At 45.1% G+C, this 27080-nt stretch overlaps 1 protein-coding gene across 9 annotated transcripts in view; it reads right to left on the bottom strand.

The window, feature by feature from the left end:
- The window catches only part of LOC144935839 (adhesion G protein-coupled receptor B1-like), a 136578-nt gene extending 111380 nt beyond the window's left edge, over positions 1-25198 (bottom strand). For all 9 annotated transcript variants that reach the window (XM_078862636.1, XM_078862640.1, XM_078862642.1 and 6 more), the window contains exons 1-2: positions 24752-25198; positions 18713-19529 (exon numbers count right to left, since the gene is read on the bottom strand). In XM_078862636.1, the coding sequence (XP_078718762.1) occupies positions 18713-19514 (802 nt within the window). In that variant the 5' untranslated portion in view covers positions 19515-19529; positions 24752-25198. The remainder of the gene's footprint in view (positions 1-18712; positions 19530-24751) is intronic.
- Between the last annotated feature and the right edge of the window lie 1882 nt (positions 25199-27080).

Here is a 27080-nt window from a genome sequence, read left to right as displayed (position 1 = left end):
CTTTTTATTCACGATGTACTCCAGACATATTTGTACATTTTCTTTGAGAAGCATCTTAACGGTCTTGTAGTTAAGACATGCGCCTTTGGGTAAATTTGCACAGCTGGAGGTTTTTTTTTCTTTCCCTGCAATTTGTTTGGTGGGAAATGAAAAATGCGTTTTCCGTGTTGGCATTTTTCCAAAAAGTATTCTTAGTTCACGTTTCCAATGCACGGTACGTAACATTCCAACACTAAACACACTATGCTCTTTGGTTATATCGGTAAAGTGACGAAAGTAGAAACATAAAATAAAAAATATAATATATCACGACGTTTCAATCGCAACACAAGCGGTCGTCCTCAGGCGGAAAAAATAATCCAGCAGTGGAACTGCTGGATTAAAGAGTATGGATTCCTGCAGTCACGAAAGCTTCAAATCAAGACTAAACACACTGTCTTGGCGTTACACTCCACACACATCCTTATTTACAGAGTTTAGTGTTGTTATTGCATCATGGTTCGCTGAAATGTTTTCACAAATTAATGCACGAGGGGTGGGAAAAGAGGAGGGGGTTGTGAGGGAGTGGGGGTAACTTAGGAGGGTTAGGAGCTGTCCAGTTCTGGCTGGAAGGGTGGCTTTCTCGTAGGGTTAACAAAGCGTCCGTCCTGATGACAATTGTTCCCACGGTCTCAGACGTGAGGGGGTTGAAATGGGTTATTTAAGGGTTCTATCTGTTTTCACAGTCTGCATCTTTATTTATCCCGGAGGGATCCGATGAGCTATGAAGCTCATTTTTTTCATAGATGCCCAGTAGGGACGGGTCAGAAAGTTACAACAACAATACAAAAAAAACTATAGGAGTGCAAAGTATAGGAAATGTAAGCAAGTCACTTAATAAAAATAATAAATGAAGTATACGAGTTCAAATTAAATGAGAACAGCAATTCCTGCCGATATTTTCAACACTCAATGTGCAAGATTGGGCAAGGCAACAAAACAATAACAACAATAGTCCCAGACCACACCAAGACTGTGCACAGTCCCTCAGGGGTGTTAGTGACATTAACATCTGTTGACATCGGTCGCAGGAGCAAGCCATTGCGTTTCAGATTTAAAGTCCAAATCCCAAATTAGGAATTTAAATTTCCACCAAAAAAATTATGGGCACATATCTAGAGAAGTATATATGTGATTTGTGATATAATATTTATAAAATAAGAATGAGCCTCTCATATGGTAGAATACAGAACATAAAGCATCGTAACATGTACTCATATATGAGAAGGAATAGAGCAAGTTGTACATTTAATCTGGAGGATTAAATTCCTGTCTTTCCCCCATTCCTTCCACATCACTTTTTCACAATTTGCTATAGGAACAGTAATGCAATTAGTGAGCTGTCTTCGCGATGGACGTGAACTGCCTATTTGCACACTTTAAAGATCCCTCGACACGACTACATTTTCAAAAAACGTCTATTGAATGCTGAAATTGACGCCAAATGTGGCTACAATTGCCTAAATGTTTGTATACGTTTGGAAAAATGTAAGCAAGATTTCTATGGCTTAATAGAGCAATGTTCCATAAAGGGTTCCATGTGAAATAAAATAAAATTATGGAAACTTCATTTTTCTGGAAAACATCCATTTAATGAGCAACATTTACTGCCCCAGGAGGTGTTGTTTATGCAGGTTGCTAATTTTATCGTGACACTGCTCATGCCTCGTGGGATTATTAATATTCACTGGTGTAGACTTAGAGTAGATAGCTCACAAATACCCCATTGCTTACAATGAACAGCAGGACATATATAAAAACAAATGTGCAGCCCTAAAATTACTTGCTCATGCCACTATAGGCGTACCCACTAGAGGGTGTTTTGGCCTACACTTCCACACTGGGTAGATATCTTGGAAGAAGTAAAGGGACCAACACTTTGCACCACAACACATGATCTGCCAATTAACTAACTGTGGTGAACCCATGTATGCTCCTGGTGGACGGAGGTTGGGCGATCTTAAGAAATGTCCCCGTGGTTTCAACTGCCATGCTCGGAGATCGAGAAACCGACCTCCGGATTGCAATTCCAGTGTGACAACCATTACACAAAAGTAGCATGGTCTGGGTCATTTTAATTCAACATTTTAAACAAATTTGCCAAACTACTGTCCATGATATCAAAAGGAAAACGTCAAGTCAAAGTGTCTCCATGTCAAAATGAGTATTTAGGTAGTGCTCAACTCTGTTGGTAGCCCTGAACCAGTGGTGGAAATTTCACATTCCTATGACAGGGGTGAGTTTATTGATCAGATAACTAATGCTTACTTGCGAGTCTGATGGCCGAGTTGCCCCTGAAAAAAATATCTGTACAGCTCAATTGGCTTTACCTCAGGAAATACACTTCTGACTTCCCCCGACATCGCACTCATTTATTGACCTCAGAAGGATGATGGACTGAGTCGACTCCCAACCAGTACGACATTTTAACTTGCAACTTGCCTTGGTGTCTCCAGCCAGATTTGTTCATATAAACCACATTAAATCACTGCCAGAGTGGGGTCTATGCTCGTGCATTATATCACGGGTTTTTATCATCCACTTTGTATTGGACAACACAATTTCATATACACCTGCGGCATTTCTGAGAGGAAATGAGATCGCTGCTGTGCACCTTGTATAATCTGATACTAAAATGCAAGGCCTTTGTCTCAGCAGCTTTCTCTCTCTCTCACCTGAAGACGATTGCGTGTGTTGCGATCGAAACATCGTGATATTTTTATTATTTTTCTATCTACGTGGCTTTACCGAAAGACCCATAGAATATGTATTCCTGTAGTGACGAAAGCTTTAAGTCAAGATTTATAATCCAAGACTCACCACACTCGCACCATTGTTAATTAGTTATCATCCCCACCTGCAGCCTTGAGTCAGTGTGGCCATTCCACATTCCGATGGCAGAGGAAGAATCCCTTCATAGGACGAGCACTGCCAACTTCCCTGAAGCGGTACTTAGATTTGAATTAACCCCAGAGAAAGGATGAGCTGCGTTCACCCATGACCAGGGTTTAAACTTGTAGTACTAAAATTACAAGTCGAGAGCTTTAATCACAGTGCCACCCAGTCATATCACTTTACACATCAGTTATAATAAATATGCTCGTGTGGAAAATCCATGGAGGTGGTGATAGGAATTTAGACATTACATATAAAGCATGCGTTACTATTTTACATGTTTATACATAAACAGTGAAATGCAGATTATTTTTTTTACATTCTCCTATAATACATGCCCCGAGTTGACGGATGGAAAATACTTTTAATCCGTGCATTATTTTTGTTTTACGAATGTTTATTTGCTCAGAATTAGTGAGAAGTTTGCCCTATTCATGCTTATCCATGGATACGAAGCAGGGTGCAAGTATTCAATCCATGAGCATTAAATCAATTGCATTGTCTATGCAAAGATGCAGATACAAGAAATGGCCAGAAAAGGTGATAACTAATTAATCCTGTTGTGTGTGTATATCCCCAGATAACCACGCGTATTAAAGGAGGAAATTTGCACGAGACTTTGCTTTGTATACAAGAGTGCATTCCCATGTCATAATAGTTCACTACTTTAGCCCACCGGCGTATTAAAGAGTGGATCCGCAACATTTACAATTTGAGTACGACGTTTCGCAGGAAATTTAATCCAGCATCTTCGGGCGATTTGCCAGAATACTGAAGACATCCACGTGCTTCCGGTCTTAAATAGCTTTTGACGACTTAGAATAACACAATCCGGCAAAAATAATGGCGTAATCAGTCTCTCTGCACCTGCGATTGATAAAATGCAAATCCGCTACTCATTTCACCCAGGTCTTGATGCTTCTCGATTACAGGTGATTAACACTCCTTGTTTATTGCGGCTCTGATTGTGGGCTCTGCATGGCACTCTCGGTAATTTGCATTTTAATCTTTGTTGCACTGCAGTTGCTTTGAAGGAAGATGTTGTCTCTGCTAGGAGACGGAGATTTATTTTTGTAGCCAGCGCTGTTTCATATATTGGGTTAATAAATCTATCCCCATGTTAATTTGTAAGGAAAGCGCAGCCATGCCACTGTCGAATGACTGATTATTTTATAATAAAGCATTCATTATTCAGGACATGCAGAAACTCTCAACCCAACACAGCCATTAATCACAATGATGTATCGCCAATAAAAAGGTCAATTTCAACCATTTTCACAAATTTTACATGCTACATTGTCTCCGGGTTATTTTTTTAAGGTAATAAATGTCCTGCTATGTATACACAATGGTTTTTTATTTAATTTTACGGCCGGATTTGAGGAATGCTTGTTTATGACGGTCATAAAATTAACACTTGTGAGCACTTGTAGTGGTGGAGTCATTGTTTTCAGAATAAATTAGAATGCACGTGTACGTTGAGGCTGCCGTGAGGCTCAAGCGACTCATTGATGGCTGTGCCGAGGCCAGGATAAGAACACAGCTGAGATCCCCATGTTACATACAAACCTTATACCAGACCCTCAAATGCAGCTCGATGGATGTTCCGTTCTGGGGACGAAAACTATATATATTTTGGATGGCTGACGAGCAGCAAAACCAATCTCGTGAAGAAGCATTTCCTATCAGCCGGGTCAAAGGCGTCGATCAAAGTGAATCCAGAAATCGTTCTATGTTGTCTGGTTCCCTCTCATGATGTGAAGGTCTGCTAAATCAAGGGGGTCCTTGCAAGATATATGGTAATAAAGTCCAAATTAGATACATGCATGATGTTAATAATGATAAACGATCGTGCAGTGCAGATTTACCTTTCACATGGAAGCCTAGTTGAATGAGACTTTAATGTCTGTTTTCTCCTTATACAAAATGCATGTATCACGGTGTCCATTCATTAATTCCCACCCTCCCACATGGCCACACTTTGGCATTTCATGGGACGAGAAAGAATTACATGCATTTTAAAGGTTGTGCATAGCTTGGACTCATAATGTCAAGTGTCATGACCACATATCCACCCATGATAGGACAGAACAAGCAATGCTTAGAGTAATAATTCATGAAGAGCAACATTATTGCACCAGTCGAGTCCCAAATATCGGTGCAGAGGTGGTAAGGTTGATGGATAAGTTTTGTTTTAAATATAAAACTGCACAAACCACCTATTATATCCTTCCCAATTATAATCAGCCATGGTCAACCCACTGCTGGATGAATGCCTCCCCACAAACGACTGTCATTTCTTCCAATCCTGCTATAAAATAATTCACATTGCACCTACCATGGACGTACTCTTGCATTCCTTGGTCGTTGCTCCATCATTGGAACGCCTTGCCACTTGAAATCAGGCAATCAGAGTCGGTAGATATCTTAAAATCTGCTTTGAAAACCCATCTCTTTAAACTGGCCTTCCCTTTTTAGTTTGGTCGGTTGCCCCTGGTTTTGTTTTTGTTTCCTGCTTTCCCTGCATTGCGCATTGGGTTCCTAGGATGGAATGCACATTATGAATGATAATTTTTTAACCATCGGTGGTCATCACTTCTAGCGATGTCCTGCCCAAGCCGACCTACGTTTCTCAGCACTTTTAATGATGCCATTAATTCGTGTTATCTTCCTTAATCCATGCATTCCATTTCTGTCTCATATTTATCTATTATTATTGGCTGCACAGCCCCTTTGTCTATTTGCTGCTGGATGAGGGCCACCACAAGCTGTAGGGAGACCCCTCATCCCTAGGCATGGAGTGAGGCGGGTGCTGTAACTGCTCGTCACCACCCTAAACCGCATCCACTGCACAAACCATGGCAGTCGATGCGGATACCTGATGCACACATGGAAATACAAACTCTCCAGTGTGCGACTGTGGTCATCCCGAACACACCGTGCAACATATAACGAACGACGCGATGCTCGATCCACAGATACGAAGAAGATATCACAGCGATACACTCCGCTACTCTTGATGCGGCTATCTGGCTTGACCACTTAAATGTGAAATTGTGGTTGTTGCTTTGCATCTCCATTAGCCATATGAAAGAAGAGGAAGACCACTCAGTTGCATATAAAGTAACGTAGTATAAGCCACTCACAGTGTAGAGGGATTCGTCACATGAATCTACCTAGCTAATTATTTGAAATAATATCAACTTGACCTAAAGCTTTTGTGACTGCAGGAATTCGTATTCTTTGGGTCTTTCGGTAGAGTCACGTAGATAGGTTGAAATAAAATAACAAAAAACTACGGCGTTTTGATGACAACACAACCTATCTACGTAACTTTACTGAAAGACCCAAATAATATAATATATCAACTCTTGTTCACCTTCAATTATACAGGGATCTTGTATCTGTAGAGTGCGATATTCAGTATTGGACGTTTTTTGTGCTCGGGTTTGATACATGGAGGTAGGCAGCCGAGGCTACTTTGCCACATTCATTGTCGTGTTCGCTTATATGTGCACTTTGCACGTCGTTGTTTTTAATGTTGACACCCAGAGATTGTAAAACTCTTATCTGTGCCACTGCATCATCTTGAGATGTGAACTTGTAGTGGCAATTCGATGACACGGGCGAGCCCAGATCAGAAGGCTTTTGCGATCACTCAATAGCAGCCTCGATTGTCTCATTTCGACCGTCTACATCTGACAAAACCCCTGAGAAGCGGAGGCTTTTGTCTGTCAACAAAAAAAAACAGCAACAACATCAACATCGAATCCCAGTAATGAAATAAAGTCAGATTGATGTGCTTGCCTCTCTGCTCCAAATCAGCAGAATGTGAATTGTAACAGTAGTACTTTCAAACTGGATAAAGCAACATGGGCTGCATGGTAAACCTTTTATTGATTTTACAATTCAAGCTCTGGTCCACCGGTGGGAAGATTGTATCTTACTGGCTTTCGTGCATGGCCTGAGTGAAATATTCTCAACAATTTGTTATGCTTTACACATGAACAGTAAACAATGCTGCATGTATCCATAAAAAAAACATAGTGTTGCAATCAGAAGGCTAAGAAACTATAGTGACAGACCAATGTCATGCGTTTGCTTTTTTTTAAAGCATCGTTAAACTTGACTGCACAATCCTATTTCAGGCTGAAGACAAAAATAAGTTCATTTTCTGCGTAATTGCATAACTGTATTTTGTGGCAATACCAGAGTATGGACATATTTTTTTTTTACAGAAGTGTCGAGGTTGGCATACAATGAGAGCAGCCAGTTTTTTTTTCATGCGCAGCACTTATAGAGGCAGTCTACAAAAGTGACAGCTTTAAAGATCAAATCGACAGAACCGTAATCCCTTCCTCAAAAGCTATTTAAAAAGAAACTGGAAATGAATAGACAAATATTACAAATCTTGTATTATTACTAGTTGTCTAATAATAATTTGAACAATTTTTTTTACCGATTTTACCTGCTGCCAATTTGGTATTTTGCATAAAAACCGTAAAATAACGTAGTATGTAAAAAAAAAATTAAGCAAATTTCCACAAAAATTCCTCCATAACATTAAATAAATACAGCAGGTCCTATGGTAAAATAAATCCCCAGTCTGCCCGACACTGAAAATGTCTCATTATTTGCAGATAATCGTCAAATTGAAAGTAGAAATGTCTTAATGTTTTAGAATATTATCCTAACGTTTTATTTTTATTTTCCACAAATGGTCATGCAGTTATTTCATAAAAACAGACAGAAGCAAAATGTTCGGAACAAAAAATCATGTTTTAGGTGACACATCAGTGAAATAAAGAATGGATGGAGAAAATACTGCATTGTGGATAGTGAAACACACGCTTTGACATGAGCGGCAAAGAAATGCATCATAAATTACAAATATTGTATATAAGATTAATATTTCACAGCAATTTTTTGACCCACTGCCATCCTCATGCATTCTCATGCCATATGGTCAAGATTGGTCCGATCATACTTCACCACGCTGGTCGATGCGGGTGGGTGAGGGTGGTACCAAGAATCAGTCCCGATATCACTCACTGCCGATTAACATAACACGTAGGTTTTCGCAGCCAATGTTATGATTCGTTATTGATTTTTTGGGTTAGGCCGCCTGATGATCTGACCAAACCTGTGACAAAATAAATCCTCGTTGTTGTTTAATTCAACAATCAACTATTAAATAATAATGTTCTCCTGAGCACTACAGGTCATTATACTCTTGAGTGGTTATACTGAATGGTACTTAACATATTCTTTGGTTCTTTCGGTAAAGTCACGTAAGTAGAAATAAAATAAAATTAAACAAATCACGACGTTTCGATCACAACACAAGCAATCTTCACTAGGTGGAACAACCACGGCAAGAAAAAATGCTGAAGGAGGCGAGAGAGCTGCCGTGGCAAGAGGTTATATAGGTAAGACAGGGGGGAGGAGCAAGGGCGGAGAGAGAGAGGGGGGTGTGGAGCAGGGGAAGGGGAGCTGCGTGAGCGCTAGGGGGAGAAAAATTGAGATGGGGGGGCTATAAGTTGGAAGCTGAGTGTGGGACACGGGGGGACAGTAACTCGGAAAAATAGACTAGTACCCAGCAGGTATGATGCAAACAACCACAACCAGTTAAGGCTTTATCTGGTTATTAACATCCTTCCAATGTCATGGGACCTCCTTTTCCAGTACCAACATATACTAATAGGGGTTTTCCCCTTTTTTCTGGCAACAAAACTGACACCTTTTGCAAGGAATCATGCTTACATTAACCACAATACTTGCAGTCAAATGCAAACAAAAAACAATACTCTGATAATTTATGCATCTATATATATAAAATCGCAAATCTGTCTGTCTGTCTGTGTGTGTGTCTGTGTGTCGCCGGACCATACGCAGTTTCATTGGACGAAATGTGAGGGATTTGCGAGACACGATTGGTCCGTTTGGTTTTTCTAGCGCTGCGATTGGCCCGTTCGTCGAGGCCGTGGCGGAGTAGCGCAGTTGGTAGCGCCCTCGCTTCCCATGCCAAAGGTCGCGGGATCGATCCCCGCGTCCTTCACAGGCGAATATATTTTTAAATCCTTTATATTAAGTTCGCTGCCACGCATATAAATAATTTATAGTGAAAAACTTTGTTTTTAATGAACGCGTCCACATGCAAACCACAAAATACAAAGCCTCCAACTCAGACAACACGTGAAGACCCGTCACGTGAAGACCCGTGCAACGCCGGGTTTTACTGCTATTTATATATATATAAAAAAGGGAAATTTGTGAATGTGTGTCTGTTGAAAATGTTTATCGTACTTCCCGACATGCAAAAAACGTGAAATTGGCCATGTGGGTACTTTCCAGAATATACACCATGCAAAACTTATAAAAACATTACTTTTGTATTCTTTTGGGGGAGGGGGGGGCGCAATAATGCATATATTTTGCACGGCAAGTGAGCTGTGACGTCACATCTGTCATGTGACCCGCGCGTGCGGAAGCGTAACGCAGTGTGCCTGCTCATCACGCATCCCCCCCCCCAACCCTCCGTGAGTAAAGTGCCATACAAATGTTTTGCAGGTCTAAGACGTTCTTCGCGCAGCATTGCTTTATTATTCCTGTCGTTTACTGCCGTACGCACCGTTAAAGATGTGTGTCTGTAGCAAACGCGTGTATATGTACCTATGGACGGGGGGCGCGTGTGTGGGGCGAGCGGTAGTGTAGTGGTTAGTGTGCTGCGCTATGAACTCGGCTACCCGAGTTCGATTCCCACTTACTACCACCACCTGTGACGATCATTTGAACCGGTCCTGGGCCTCCCCTAGGTCGACTCAGCCTCAAACGAGTAACCGTGGTGTGAACATCGCCACTGGGGAGACAAAAACGGCCGGGCGTCGAGAATCCAAGTCCCGGGCGAAGCCGGGTAGTAAAGCTAGTTGTCTTTGAAACTGATTGGTCCACACCAGAGACAGCTTTCTTTGGAGCCTAGTCTCATATGGTGTTCGACCAGATGACGCCAAAAGACGCACAGTTCAAAGACACCGCACTACCAGAGTAATGAGAGCTCGGGGTTAGCAGCTACATCATGGGACCTCCTTTGCCAGTACCAAAATATACTAATAGGGTTTTTCTCCTTTTTTCTGGCAACAAAACTGACACCTTTTGCAAGGAATCATGCTTACATTAACCACAATACTTGCAGTCAAATGCAAACAAAAAACAATACTCTGATAATTTATGCATTGTCTTTGAAACTGATTGGTCCACACCAGACAGCTTTCTTTGGAGCCTAGTCTCATATGGTGTTCGACCAGATGACGCCAAAAGGCGCACAGTTCAAAGACAACGCACTACCAGAGTAATGAGAGCTCGGGGTGAGAAGCTACATCAAGGCTCCAAAGAAAGCTGTCTCTGGTGTGGACCAATCAGTTTTAAAGACAATGCATAAATTGTCAGAGTATTGTTTTTTGTTTGCATTTGACTGCAAGTATTGTGGTTAATGTAAGCATGATTCCTTGCAAAAGGTGTCAGTTTTGTTGCCAGAAAAAAGGGGAAAAACCCTATTAGTATATTTTGGTACTGGCAAAGGAGGTCTCTGGTGTGGACCAATCAGTTTCAAAGACAATGCATAAATTATCAGAGTATTGTTTTTTGTTTGCATTTGACTACAAGTATTGTGGTTAATGTAAGCATGATTCCTTGCAAAAGGTGTCAGTTTTGTTGCCAGAAAAAAGGGGAAAACCCTATTAGTATATTTTGGTACTGGCAAAGGAGGTCCCATGATGTAGCTGCTCACTCCGAGCTCTCATTACTCTGGTAGTGCGTTGTCTTTGAACTGTGCGCCTTTTGGCGTCATCTGGTCGAACACCAAATGAGACTAGGCTCCAAAGAAAGCTGTCTCTGGTGTGGACCAATCAGTTTCAAAGACAATGCATAAATTATCAGAGTATTGTTTTTTGTTTGAATTTGACTGCAAGTATTGTGGTTAATGTAAGCATGATTTCTTGCAAAAGGTGTCAGTGTTGTTGCCAGAAAAAAGGGGAAAACCCCTATTAGTATCCTTCCAATGATTGTTCAACTTGTATCCATCTTCTCAGTTTAAGTTATGTTCTATGTTGATATATTTGGATGGCTTCATGAACAAACCTTTGATAGTTGCCCGAAGGTTTGCAGAGTACCTTGGTCTCGGAAAAAAACAATATCATGCGTGCCCACAGCATTATAACAATGGTCAGCCATGGCAGAGATATTGGTTCTGCCGTGTTTCAGATCTGCCTTGTGTTCGCGAACACGGTCCGAGACATGTCGTTTCGTTTCCCCAATGTAACTGCTACCACAGGTACAACTCAGTTTGTAGACTCTTGGATATTGCATGTCAGGAATAACATCCTTCGCAGATGGGATTAGATCACGGATTTTGTGTACTGTAGTACATAACATGTTACTCATTGCCCCATATAAAGTATAATGAAATTAGCATAAATTAATTTGTGATGATCAATATATACACTGTAGTTTATATCTGACCCGTTGTTCATCTCAGGTCATGACACCTATTTGATGTTAAGGAAGCCCCGTCAGGTGACAACCAAATAAACGTGCAACATTGGGCCGGTGGCATGTGGTTGGATCATTGGACCAACGTTGGCCCAACGTTCCACGCTTACTGGGGCAGTGACTCTTGGATCATTACTCTAACTTGCTAGGTCTTATCCTGATGATTCTTGGCGTAAACTGAAGCGAAACATATCTGATTGCTGAATTAGGTTGTAAGGCTTATTCTTCAAGTTAGCGGTGAACTAATAATATATATATAATTGATGCGTTGTTAAACACTTGTACACCACGTGACAATTTGTTTGGCTATATTGAATGGTAGAGGGTTTTTAATGACACATAAATTATAATTTCGTTACGTGGCTTGGACCCAACATTTATATTATGAATCATTCATTGTTGTTATTAGCTGTGGCCATGAATCTAACTCAGGTTGCCAGGATCAGAGTGGGAGTGGTACCCACCAACCTCTCCCACTCCCCTCAACCCAACTCATGGCACAATTCACCGCTGCACCACCACACCACCCAGAAATTCATTACCAGTCGAAGAATGTAATTCTGTTCACGCAAAAAGCCTGCCATTAAACTGACTGCGTCTAACATCCAACATGGAATAAAGAGAACACGCTGGCAGCCAGTTGACATTATGGCAGAGATCTTACCTCCCAGAACTGTGGGTGCAAAGTTCGTGGTCAGGGTTGGGTCAAATGTTACGCATGGCCGGGAATTGAATGAGATTTAGAGATGATCGGGCTCAATGCGCAGGGCACTAGCCACTGTGACATTACTCCACCCCATATTCTATAAGCCGTATCTACGTGACTTTACCGAAAGACCCAAATAATCTGAATTGCTGCAGTCACGAAAGCTTTAAGTCAAGATTTAAGCCGTGGCACATTTATGCAATGACGTATGATGTAATGTAAAGGTAGAGGTAGATGGGCCTCTTCCACACTGGCCAGTCTTCGATGAACAGGTGGGAGTCCCCACAACACTCCACCCAGCACATGCAACGCGACCTGCCTGTTGACGAACAGTGGCGTGATGCATATTCTTTATTCGGTGCTCTGTTCATACTGGTGGTGCTGTAACTCACAGTAGGAAGCTCGTAAGTTCAGATCCCCTCATCCCTCTCAAGTTGATTATAGGAGTCGGTCCATATTTTTTTGGGACGTTAACAAAAACTGTCCTAGAAAGACACGGATGGCCCCTGAGTGGAATTGCCACCACGGGCTCATGGAGATGAACGGCACCCCCATCAAACCAATAGCGTGACCTTGTTTAAAGCGGACGGGCATACAAAAAACTCGGACATGCAAGCAAAATACTCTGGGTGGGGATGACAACGCACGTAAATGTCAAACCAACTTTAAACAAATTATTAAAACCTAAACAGATTGAGTAACGTGATGATTTGCTTTTGTCAATCGTGCATTATTTACGAGGCTGTGAAGCCCATCAATGACTTGTCATTTTATCCATGAACCTGCAACCAATGCAGACCGATTGTTGAGTCGCTGAAATTAAGTAGACGCATTTGGAGTACATTCAGTTAGATGGATATGGGTTTTCACCAAGCTGATGATCGTAGACGAAAAACTACCACTGTTTTTAAATAGCCTACCAACATTTATTGCCTGAATTAAAAGATTGATAATTGATATTTGTGTTAGGCGATGTAACGATCTGACCAAAATGTTGTTATCAGAGCCGTCGCCACCGACAAAGACAAACAAATCCAATTGTCACGTGATGTACACACGTTTATTAACACACCAACTACTATTTGTTTACGCTCGTTAGCACATTGTTGAATATTCTAACACCCAGATTTAGCTATTAGACACACGGCACGCCACTTGAAACTGTGCCATCCATCTTCAGGACAAGATCCAGAAAGGCATAATTAAATCCAAAAAGCAATAAATGCATTATAGATCTAAATATTGGCCGTGTAAACTCTCCATGTTAAGTAAATTAATATATTTAGAAAGTGGGGGCTTCCCCCCTCACCCTCCCCATTGATTATACGGCGATGCCACGGGCCTGGGCTCCATACTCATTTGAGACCGGAGACTATTTGACTTTTGCCTTACAATCGCATCGCACTTGCATTCAATTCGAAAACATTTCGAAAACCGTCATGATAATTTAGAACTTTTAAAATGGTTCTTGAAAGTAGGTCAGTTAACACATTGCAGAATACCACATTTGCAGCCTCACTTTTTTGACAGTGAGGCTCATCTATTTAATATAATATAATCTACGAGAGTATTGTTCACATAACAGTTAGTATAATCTGTATACGTGTAAAAAAAGTAAAAGTTAAAGTGATGAAAATATCAAACAAGCAATGCACTGGTGTCATTCTCTCTTTTGGGTCATGAGCCAAATGTTTAAATTGTGCGTATGCATGGTGCAGATACATCTCTCCATATGATGTTCAATATTGGCTTCCCACAAAGAGTTACTAATTTTATCAACCCAAGAGAGATAATGAGCTGAAACCGTGTCTAACTTGGATTTGAATTTTTGACCTTGCGATCCTGAGTCACAGTGCTCCTTAACAGAGGGCTGTCTAACCCATATATCATACGTGCAGAGAGATTAGAGTGAATACATAAATAGCATGTTCTAGACCTCGGCCCCGGAAAGTTCCGGCCGATAATGAGGACTGCATAGTCATGTTAGAAAGAAAACAAATCCCAGTATAGCCTTAACAGACTGTTAGGACAAGTGCTGTTAGCGAGCACCTATGAAGGTCGGCACGGCACACGAGGGGGTTGGTAGCCAGCACCACGCCCGACTTCCTTTGTCCCCCCAGTGGCGATGTTTACACACTGCACCGGGTACTCATTTGAGGCTGAGTAGATCTAGGGGAGGCCCAGGACAAATTCATATATTTGTTACTAGTGTTGGCCGTGAGCGGGAATGCGAACTCGGGTCCCCTGGTTCGTAGCGCAGTGTGCTAAGAACTGCGACACTGCTCCACCACAAAGTAATATCACGCACACACGCAGATGATTAGAGGAATTGTGCATTCATGATTGTGTGCAGCATCTACGATTGTGGCCGAGGTAGTTAGATGCAATTGAGATGGACTGAATAGACCTCATTTGGGCCATACGTGTGAAGCATCTCATGCAATTATGTCAATTAAGTTGCTGTTTCATGTGAACAGGTGACACTGCAATTGCGCTTGTTGCAATGAATCTCTGCAAGATTACTTGATGACAGCAAGTTGAACAAAGAAACACGAAATCCGTCAATTATTTTATGGTAATGCAGGCAAGAGAAACTGTGAAATATTCAATATTATTGAGATGTTATAAACAATTTAATCCTCGGTGCAGCTGTGCATTGTAAGTTGTAGTATAAATTAACTTTCAGAGTCTGGACATAATGTGCAGACAGATTACCTCTAAGTCAGATTCAATGGAATCATTGTTTCAACGGGAAATCACATACGTGCTTTATACGGTGCTTTTTCTGCAATATTTTTCTGTCTTTTCTTAGATATTCTGTCGGCACATAGTAACTTTAAGATGTTTTCTTGTTCATGTTTTTGTTTTATGTTTGTTGCGGTTGCACCCGATTCAAGAGCCGAATGGCTCACAGGGCTTTACCAAATAAATGAAACTGAAACTGAAAGATGCTCACACTTAATGCATGTTACGAAAACATCACTCTTTTACTTGAATCACCTTAATTCAATCTAGATTTGAAGTTTTCGTGACTGCAGGGATCCATACTCTTTGGTTATTTCGGTAAAGTCACGTCGGTGTAAAATACAATAAATTAAATCACGACGTTTCGGGCGCACACACAAGCGTCCGTCATCAGGTGGTTGTCCCACCTGGTTGTCCCACCTGATGACGGATGCTTGTGTGTGCGCCCGAAACGTCGTGATTTAATTTATTATATTTTACACCTACGTGACTTTACCGAAAGAACCAAAGAGTATGGATCTGTTTAATTCCTTTGCCGTCCGCATTTTAAACAGACAACCGTGAACATTTGCCCGTGGCTCATGAAACCGAACGCCTCTTGTTAGCGGTGCACAGTGGCAAAGCTGATGACGACATCCACGTGGTTCTGTGTTGCCCTGTGTACACACGCGTGTGATTTGTACACGCGTGTGATTTGTACACGCGTGTGATTTGTACACGCGTGTGATTTGTACACGCGTGTGATTTGTACACGCGTGTGATTTGTACACGAGCGCGTGTGGGATTACGCGGAGGGCGAATCGCCTTTATTCTGGCGCTGCATTATGATTCCTTCGTAGATGTTCGGCCAAACATTCAGAGGCTCTGTACTTCCATCTAGTGGCTATAATGGTAATATTTAAATCACAAGTGGCAGCATTCATGAGGTAATTAATTAAATAAATATATAGATATAAATAATGGGGGGGGGGGGGGACTCCACTATCATGTTAAATGCCATTCCCAAATGTAATATAATTCAAATGTAATGGTATTTCGAATTATCTGAGCAGTTCTGGCTACATGAATGGGCTAATGAGTCATAGATATGTAAATGCATAATGATCACATTCTTAGTCATCATAATCGCCGTTGTAATCAGGGCTTGCTAAGTTACGTTTTAAACATTACAGCTGGCACGGCATGTGCTCGCCTCTCCGAACACGAACCAGCTTTCATAAATGTTGCAGGCGTTTTGCCGCAAGGTCACGCAAATGATATCACGTCCTGCCTCCGGGTTGACAGCTTCAAACACAAGGCTCAAATATACCCTTGGTTTGGGGCTTGCGGAATCCATTTGGCACAGGAGGGGCCAACGACGGTGGAATTGCTATTTTGTAATTTGGGCTAGGGTCCAGACAATGTCTAATGCTTTACGGTATTTTAGAGACGGTGGGTCATGTGTCACCAGTAATATTCACCACTATCGCTGAGTGCCCACAGCAGCTGTGAATTGTAATGATGATTGGCAAATGTAATAGCGGTGTTTATCTTGAGCATGTTTTGTGACCGTAGCCAAACTTGACAGGTGCTTGCCGACAACTGCGCTTGAACCGGCGGTATAAGAGGTCAAATTAAGCTGTTTTTGCTTTTTGTTTGAAACTATGCACAGTAGGCTAAGTCAAGGCAACGATGTCAAAATTTGACACGTTATACCTGTAGTTAATTAGTCCACATAAGAGCTGGCACCTAAAATAATGTATTTTCTGCGACATGTTTCAGGAATATTAAATATGATCCTGGTCATATTTAAGTACTGCAACACAAGACAAATATATAACAACGCGTGAGTCTTTCAGAAATTAACACATTAAGTCGATGCATTGTTTCTCGACCAAACTTTTAAAAAAGGGGGATTGAACAAAGCTGGATTGTGACAAGAGGGTAAATAATGAGCCCACGTCAATAGCCACGTAGCGCTGGCGACTTTACAACAACAAATTTATTGTTGGGCAAAAGCACCCCTACACTTTGATGTTATAGATTTCCTGAATACAATCGTGCCCCGCCGTGTGTTGCTTTTTTATACATCGTGTATTATACAGGTGTCAGCTCCTGACACGAGAATCTAAATTACATCTGACAAGAGAAAGATGGCACGGGATAAAGTAGGAATGAAATAGTAATCTTTTATCTCGTTGGAAATTGCACAGCAAAGAGTGTGTACTTTGTTTCACATATGTTTAATATAAAACAAGATAGAACTATGTTCTGGTAGATATTCACACATGTACCTTATCTATAAATACGTACTATGTGTATTTGATATGCTATGCGAGTAATTTGTATTAATAATCTGATGTGCATGTGCTCACGGGTGGAATGTAGCAAAGCACTCTACTCCCAATTGGGTTATGATTCAGATCCATGTCTGGGGGTTTAAATCCCAGTCGCCCCCATCCTTTCACCAACCCTTCCCATATTATAAGTACTGGACTACCTTGTGGGAAGTTAACAGTGGTTGTCCTGAATAGACAATTCACTGTCATATAAATGTGGGATGTCCACCACTGACTCAGGATGGAATATGTAGATGACCACTGTAAACTTGAAAATTACACTTTCACTTGCAAACATGAATTTCTCGAGAGCCAAACGCCCATTGAAGCATGACAAAGAATGCGCGACAGAGTGCTCCATAACTAGCGGGGTACGTTGCAAAAACGTGGGTGGTAGGGAACTGCGTGGAAGTGGCAAGTGGCTGTGTGCTAAGTGAGTGGCTGAGTGATGAGTGGGTGGCTGTTTGATGACTGAGTGACTGTGTGATGAGCGAGTGGCTGTGTGATGAGTGAGTGGCTGTGTGATGAGTGGGTGGCTGAGTGATGAGTGAGTGGCTGTGTGATGAGTGAGTGGCTGAGTGATGAGTGAGTGGCTGTGTACTGAGTGAGTGGCTGTGTGATGAGTGAGTGGCTGTGTGCTGAGTGAGTGACTGTGTGATGAGTGAGTTACTCTGTGATGAGTGAGTGGCTGTGTGATGAGTGAGTGGCTATGTGATGAGTGAGTGGCTGTGTGATGAGTGAGTGGCTGAGTGATGAGTGAGTGGCTGTGTGATGAGTGAGTGGCTGAGTGATGAGTGAGTGGCTGTGTGCTGAGTGAGTGGCTGTGTGATGAGTGAGTGGTTGTGTGATGAGTGAGTGGCTGTGTGATGAGTGAGTGGCTGTGTACTGAGTGAGTGGCTGTGTGATGAGTGAGTGGCTGTGTGCTGAGTGAGTGGATGTGTGATGAGTGAGTGGCTGTGTGATGAGTGAGTGGCTGTGTGATGAGTGAGTGGCTGTGTGATGAGTGAGTGGCTGTGTGATGAGTGAGTGACTGTGTGATGAGTGAGTGGCTGAGTGATGAGTGGGTGGCTGTGTGCTGAGTGAGTGACTGTGTGATGAGTGAGTGGCTGTGTGATGAGTGAGTGGATGTGTGATGAGTGAGTGACTGTGTGATGACTGAGTGGCTGTGTGATGAGTGAGTGACTGTGTGATGAGTGAGTTGCTGAGTGATGAGTGGGTGGCTGAGTGATGAGTGAGTGGCTGTGTGATGAGTGAGTGGCTGTGTGATGAGTGGGTGGCTGTGTGCTGAGTGAGTGGCTGTGTGATAAGTGAGTGGCTGTGTGATGAGTGAGTTGCTGTGTGATGAGTGAGTGGCTGTGTGATGAGTGAGTGGCCGTGTGATGAGTGAGTGGCCGTGTGATGAGTGAGTGGCCGTGTGCTGAATGAGTGGCTGTGTGATGAGTAGCTGCGTGAGGCACGGTACCTGGAGTGGCATCTTCGGCGGGATCACACTCGACATTCGCGGAGCTTTGCCTCGAGGCACGTTTATAATTTCCTTCGCACTCATCGGGAGCTGCCGCACCTCCTCCTCCACCTGTCTCTCCGCCTCCTCCTCCTCCCCCGGGGTCGTCCAGATGCCGGGCAGAGCAGTCGCAAGGCGCCTGTACGATCCCGCAGTGCAAAGCCACATCGTCGAGCAAGCTGGGGCGACAGGGGCAGCTGGTCAACCAGCCGCACACGAGCTGGCAGCCACCCGCGCTGGGCGCCTCCGTGGCGAGGATCACGAATTCGAGCGAAACTCCCGGCCGGTCGGCGCCGCGCAGCGCGTTCGAGCTGGCGGCCTCGGTGCTCCCGTCCTCGGAGAAGAAGCGCAGCTGCAGGTAGCGCGCGTCCGTCTGGAAGTAGACGATGGCCGAGGGCACGTCGCACACGTCCCACACCTCGCGCAGAATATCCACGTCCTGGCTCGTGCGGTTGTCGAAGGGCTTCGAGTCAAACATGTACGCCAGCAGCTGGTGGGAGGAGCACGCCAACGCGTCCTTGGACAGCTTCACGAAGACGCCGTACTTGGCCGGGTCCGGGTTCGCTATTATCCATCCGCACCCCGAGCGGTCGTCGTGGTAATGCGAGGGATCCCTGCTGGTGAAGGAGCCGTAAAACGCCTTCTGGACAGAGCTCCAGCACTGGCGCTCGTCCCTGCGCTGGCCCCATCCGGCAAGCGAGTGGTAATTGACGAGGATGAACAGGGTCATGATACGTAACGTCGGCATTCTGGGTGGGCGCATCCAGCGTGCGCTAGTCTGCAAGATGCAATGCAAAACGGGGGGTGGGGGTGCAAATGATTAACTTTCACCCGCTTCGCAACAACCCGTGCGTGTGGCAGCGGCATGCATGGCAGCAGTTCGCACATCCCCTGGCAAAGTGTGGAGCAGCGCGCGTGGCTCAACGACAGACAGCAGCAGCATGCTCCTGGCCCAGAATCAATTAAGGGACGATTCCTGAACATCCCTAGCGTGGAGTGGAGGGGGCGGTGGTCCCTGCCGTCTCTCATTCTGGTTTAAGGGACCCACGCGCTGCACGTGCAATCGTGCACGTCCCGTAGCATACGGCTCACAGTTGCCTCGTAGGAAACGTCGTGCGTGATGGGACTACGCCTTAACCTCGACTTGGTTACATCGGGTTAGCATTTCGCACGTTGTGTGTTGGTGGCCATTGCATTGGGTTAGGCTGCGGGTGTGAACATACGTAATGATGCCGTGCATGTCTCATTGGGGGCTGCGACCTGTCTCTGTTGGTGGCCCTAACCCTCCTTTACTGGTGAAATGAGGATAACCGCCACTGCTGACTCTCCACAAAGTGAAACATGACACGATGGAATATGTCAAACTTCAACCCACAAATTACGCGTGCTTGTATATATCCCCGCCTCTGTCCGTCCCCTGGTATGAACGGGAACACCGTAGCTGAGTCGATTGGCAAGTCGAGTGTGTTGGGGGGGGAAGATAAAGTGTGTGTACTCCCACCTCTCCCAAGGCGACCGGTCAAGGTGGAGGAATAGGCCAAAAACCCTCCAGAGTGCCTCTCTAGAGTGGCTCTCGAGAGCTGATTGCAGTGGAGGACCTTCTGCCAGCAGGGGCAGGCCTGCACCTTTAACCTTTTTTTTAATGACTATACCCTGCATCGTCAAATGTGTATTCGTATTCACACTCAATTAAAGTGGACTATCATCCAGATTGCTTGAAAACAGCACACCTTGACGGCGGCGCGTGCGCGCGTCTCGTTTGCAGTCGACTCGCCGATGCGGCAATTGCGAGCGAGAGGGGCGGCTTGGGGAAGAGGAGGAGGGGGTGGCAACCTTGGACCATCGGCCTCTCGGACGTTCACAGAAACGAAGGCCGTTCAAAATGCGGGAGCTGGGGGTTGGGTTTAGGCGCGACTCGACGTCTCCACCTTGTGGCCGCCGTGAGCTGAAGACATCGGCTTGGGGAGGGGTTGCCTGGGGGATGCGAAAGCGCCACGCGAGCCCGCATTAAATGTCTCAATGCGAGGAGGCGTGGGCTGCGGCACTTGTGTCGAAATGAACAATTGCGCGCGCGCGTGCGTGTTGGGGTGGGGGGTTAAATACGGCAGCGGAAACGGCAACGTGTGAGTGCAAAACAAATTCACTGACATGGCAATATATAAACAAACACACACGCGAAAAAAACTCGACAAATTTCGTCAATAACACTGCCTTAAAAGCAATACTGTGTATCTAATGGAGAGACGTTTGGGCAATTATTTAGAGCATGGTCTCCAAATCTTATCTTTCTGGCCTCCCTATGTGCTATGCAGAAGGGGCATTGCTCGAAACGTAGCCTATTGTATTAGTTTACATTTTAAGCAGTGTCTGTTGGCAAATGTGTTATTTTTGTGTGTACCATTGCCAACAAAGTATCACCAAATATGGTGCCCATGCGTAAAAAATGAACTTGGCCCGAAACGAGAGCGCAACTATTTGGGAATGCAATAGGATACTCGTTAAGACGAATGCCTTCCGAATATCTCTTGTCAAAAGCTTCACTTTTCACACGCACACATTGCACATACGTTTACCATAATGCGTCTTAGTTACGTGCTATCCTTTGCAAGTTGCAAGTCTGTCACACCTATCTGGCGATGCATACAGCGTTGATTGGAAGAGGGCACATGTTTGTATTAATGGAGATGCATGTTCATCCATGCGAATACAACCACTGTGAACGTAGCCGCCACTTTTAAAATGTGCCAAGCTAATATAAACATGAATTCTGTAGGGTGTTGCTAAAATCATGAAATCAGTCGCCGCGTTAGTCATTTTGACCGCGCAGCGCACGGATGCACGGCGTGCATTGTGCACCATTGTATACTGCCTGCAGGATGTGTGCATAGTGCAGCGTATCTCATTTGTCCCTTTGATATACAATTACTCAAGCCGATGAAAAAAATCAAATAGCTTGGTCCATCGTGGATGCCACAAAGAAACAAATGTTTCTATGGTGATGGCATAAATAATGTAAATTACTTTATACGACATCGCTTCTCGGTAATAAAATTAAGAGCGATAAAACACAGCCGCAGTCACACGCACACACACGCGCGCGCACAGACGCGTGAATCAAATTTGCAAGCTTTTGTCAGCCATACAATACGTCATCCTGCCCGGGTGAGATGTCCCCTGAACAGTTAACACACAAAACAAAGTTGCGTTGCACAGTCACAACTAATTTTCACTGCACGTCCGTATTCATGATCCAGAGAGGCAGTGCAAGGAATTTGAGCATCCTCGTCGTGAGCAGTCCCCGAGCGGAGCAGCGAATGCTTAATGTGTCTATACGCGACCGTGCCTCTCTGCTAATAGTGCTTCCATTGCACGTGATGGACAAGTTGGCTAATTGCGTGCTTTGGGAAGGATTTCCGCAACGCGTTAGAGTGCCGGCGCTCATACTAATTACATGCAGAGCAGAAACGGAAGATCACGCGTTTGCGTTCTTCTATATGTTTTGGGGCCGAGAGTGCCTTTGCCCGGTGAGAATTGCTTTAGAGTTGTGAGTTCCGTCAATCTGGCATCGAGAATGCAACGTGGGTGTGTGCATATCATTCGACCAGGTGCGCTACGGTTGGAGCCCTCGACTCACAATTGGAAGGTGGCGAATTCAAATCGCGGTCCGGATGTTGGGGATGGGTCAGCTCAGCCCCAACAGTGGGTTCCCTCTTAAGATACTGTCTCACACCGCCCCCGTCATGAGAATGTGGAATTTCCGCCAACTGCCAGTACCACCACAATGCTCATTTGAGCCGAGGCACACGTTGATAGCAAAGTTCCCACGGGGGTATGCTGCAGCCTGGCCTTATTTATATGAGTAATTAGAATTATAAGAGTCTACCCCCCTTTCGTCGTTGAATGCCACGGAGTGAGCGTCCCGTGCAGAATGCGCCATACGTGCTCGGCATGTATAATCCGCGCCGGGCCCGCTCAGTGTATTTAAAAGGCATCATTACAGCTGAGTAGACTCGGAGCTGAATGCAGAGCGCGGCATGCCGACCACGTAACGGCCGATTTTGGGGAGCCACGGCCCCCTTTGTCATTCCACGGGCTCTCTCTCTCTATAGAGTAACAGCCTGGGGCCGTGTCCTCCTGGTTGCCAAGCGGCCGCTAAGTGAATACGCGTAATGTTTCAAGCAGCAACGGGCGAGCAGACAGCCAAATCTGCATGAGACTCCGAGGCGGCCACGTTATTATGCCCGCCTGTGCGCGCAAAAAAAGTGACTGAAATATCCAAAATGTCCGTGGGCTGCATCAACCCTCCGTCCGTGCGCTCGAAAGCGCCGACAACTTTGCGCCGTCTGCTAATTAACGTCAGCGGCAGTGAACTCGTGGATGCCTTTAAAGGATTAGCGGGTTCCAATGCCGACGTGTTTTCGCCTGCGGCTTATACACGACACGTATGCTCACGTTTCCATGCGCACATACGCCAGTGGAGTGGTGCGCCCCTGAACACATGAGCGCATCACGCGGCACAACTGCTTGCTTGCTGCTGCTGCTGCTTCCTTTCATCGTGAGTGCTGCCTCTTACAGTTTAACAACATGCGCACGCAGCAGTGCAACACACACACACAGCTTCACACGCGGTATGTGCCAGGCGGTTATACATGTATGATTCCACTGAGTGGTTATAACAAAGATCCCCCGCACAACATTAACATGCTGTTGGGGTTATTGCTGTTAGCGAGCACCTATGAAGGCACACGAGGGAATGGGTAGCCAGCACCACGCCCGGCCGCCTTTGTCCCTGAGTGGCGATGTTTACACACCGCGCCAGATACTCATTTGAGGTTGAGTCGACCTACGGGAGGCACAGGACCGGTTCATATATTCGTAACCGCTACATTACCGCTCACCACTAAGTGGCTATACACACGCACGCACACACGTATTCTTAGGATATGCATGTACGATTAGTCTATATGTGGTTATACACACAAGCACGCGTGCGTAGGGGAAACATGAACATTAGACTGTGTGGTTACACACACATATACATAGACTCTACATGGATGATTCGATTATAACTGGTCACACATACGTATGTGTGGCTACACACACACACACGTGTATGAGCACATGTTTCATTATTCTATACGTCGTTATATATACACGAAAAGACGTGTATATAGACTACACATGTAAGATAGTTCTACATGTGGAAATGCAGATGCATATGCAAACCATACACATCTATGTCGCGAGTCGACTACGCGTGGCTATACACACACGTTTGTGCAGACGATACGTGCGTGATTCGTCTGTACGTATCTTTGCGCACACACGCACGCACGCACGTACGCGTCCAAGCATGCTCTGTGCTATCATGCCTCTTACACACTCATCCGCGTTGCGCCTCCTGGATGAGTGGCATCTCGAAGGCGCTGCACTAAATCCTTAAGCAATCCGGTAGGTGCGGACGAGCGGTGTAACTTTGCGAGCTTTGCCTTGTGTCGTGAATGCGTAATCGTTTTTTTTGTTGTTGTTGTTGTTGGTGGTGGTGGTGGTGCCACTTAACGCTTCGCAGGATGTACTCCGAGTGTAGACTATATACGGTGTAGGCAGCACCCAGGCAGATCCACAACGAAGGGAAAGACCTTGAAATCGCGCCTTCTTTTCTAATTAGTTTAATCGTAAGGCTGGACACACACACATACGCGCGCAACTTCGTCGTCACAGCTTTTGCCCATTGACGTGAAACGTCGCGTGTAGCATTGGATACATCGTTTGAAATATGCGCACGATTGTTATTTTTAATCACGCACCTCAGATTGGCACGGTCGGCTGCGTACGGTGCGAAATAAGTTATTCGCGGCTTAGGCTAACGACGAGACAAGCGAAACCACTACAGAGTTCGGCTAGCCTAACGCATTCACAGATGAACAGTTATGTGTTTGTTTGTTCATGCGGATGGGAGTACACCACCGCGTGCACGCTTTTGCTGCGTGTGCCACGTACCTTTATGATCTGGGCAGGACACCTCTCGCGATACGCATCGTGAAGATCTGCAGCTGCAGCAAAGCCGGGCACTCGAATATTGCGAAAACAGAAACAGCGGGATAACGAGAGAGACTGAGCGAGAGAGACAGAGAGGAAACGACAGAGGTGGAGCGAGGTGGGAGAGAAAAAGAGAATGAACGAATGAACGCGCCACGGGTCCCTGATAGCCGTGCGCGCTAAAATTCCGTCCGAGTCTCCTCCTCAACCGGTGCGAGTGCACGGAGCGCTCGCTCCTCCGCTCCCTCGCTCGCTCCACGCGTCGCGCTTAGCCCAGCATCAGCAGTGGCAGCAACAGCAGCATCGCTGCACAGAGCCGTCTCTGCCGCTCTCGCAGCCGCGAAGGATTCACGGGGAGGAGGGCGCGGGGAGGATTGGGGTGGCTGGGGTGGTGGAGGGGACGGGGTGGTGGTGGTTGCAGAAGTGAGGGGGTGGTGGATGGGGGTGGTGCATGGTGGGAGGGAGGGAGGGGAGAGAAGGATTGGGATGGAAGGTGTGGGGGCGGAGAGGGTGGGGGGTATGAAGGAGGTAGGGAGGGGCTTCGGGGATAGGACGACTGATGCTGTGATTGCGGGATGGGATCCTTGGCCAGAGTCTGGCGGATTAATGCGGGTGGTTTGGGCTGTCCTCCTTCGCACAGCGGTACACGAGGATCGCCTGCTCCATTCACACCATCGTGATGTGCGCCACCGCCGCTTTACGGGCTCTGGGATATACCCCGAGCAATACATAACTAGCGGGGATATGCACATGACGTAAGGAATTCACACGCACGCACTCACGCGCACTCAACTCACATTCACAGATTGCAAGTCACGCTTTCCGTGATATTTTATTGCAAAGCTTATCTACAATGTCGTCGGATTTTAGGCGGCGTGGTAATCGTAATAATAATGAGTTTGAAGGAGCTCGTGAAGTCACGTGTTATAAGTGGTTTTGCAACCTTCGCATTCCGTCGGCCAGCGCATTAATAATATTGGAGATATACCAGCGCAGCTTGGTAATGCAGTTTGTGTGGTATGCTCGTGTAAATAATAACTCTGCCGTTTTATCAATTCGAAGCGGAAGCTTCACGTGACACCGGGCGTCTAAAGTCGCGTTTTCATTGGAAATATTTCCCATGCAGTTACAATGTTCGGCTACTCTACCGTGTGTATATGTAGCGCGTCTCGTTGCGAGCACACGTGTCTGCATATACATGTCTGATCAGCACCGCTCTTAACAAGACGCACATATGTTTATGGACTTTCCCCAAAACGAATCCACGTATCTGGTGGTCGCGCTGTGCCCGGTAGGAATTGCGGCTGAAAACGCGCATTCGCCATCAGGTGTAGATGTAAAAAAAATTACGTTATCGATAACACCGTTTAGATTGGAGTAGCAAATATCTAAACTCAGCAAATACAACTCTTGATAATTAAAACCAAAAAGATTAAAATGTAATATAATAATATTCACACCAAGTATGTACTTCTATCCGAAAAATGTTTTTATAGCCGACATCTTAATTATTCCTCGAATTCAATATCATAAACTACCAATTTGGAAGGTCGTGCATTTATGAGTCGACCCGGCCCATCGCCCCTTAGGGGTCGCTAAAGCATGACGAATGTACTCACCCTGCCATAGTACTATGTAATTCCCGCCACGATGCCCGTTGGAGTGTGGGGACACCTTGGCGTGCAGGTTCCAGCCTTTTAACATCTATAAGGAGAAACCCGTCATGGGCCAACACTAGCACCTTGTAGAGAGGCAATGGGAGCGCCTACTCCTGTCCGTTCACTATCCCTGCGAGCATGAGCCAGCAGATTTAGTTTGTGCGTCTCTCGTGACTGTTAACACCGAGGAACCCGCTTCGAACTTTGGCTGTGACAATTGCCTGCCCGCGCCCTGGATCAGCAACTTGCATCACATTTGGGAGGATAAAAAAAAACTGCTTACCTAGCCCATACGAGCATTTGTGAATATGTAAACGGTAAAGGCGCAGGCCTGCAATTACATGCCCATACCTATTCTTCTTGCGGAAGGGCCTCCACTAGGGGGAGCTCCTCCAAAAGGATATTTGCCCTACTACACCATGCTTGTCCGATTTAGGAGTACCCACACTTTACCCCACCACACACGACCTGCTGATCTACTAACGGTAGTGTACCCATTTGTACTGCTCAGGAGACAGAGGCACGGGGAAGATTTTAAGAAACCCACACCATTGCCTCAAGTACCTCGCCTGGGGACAGAACTGGCAACCACTGTATTGCAAGTTCAGTGTGCCATTTCCATTGCGCTACGG

The sequence above is a fragment of the Lampetra fluviatilis genome, chromosome 14 (assembly GCF_964198595.1).
Source record: "Lampetra fluviatilis chromosome 14, kcLamFluv1.1, whole genome shotgun sequence".
NCBI lineage: Eukaryota > Metazoa > Chordata > Hyperoartia > Petromyzontiformes > Petromyzontidae > Lampetra > Lampetra fluviatilis.
Note: the sequence above shows the minus strand (reverse complement) of the source record. Positions and strands in the feature narration are given on the sequence as shown.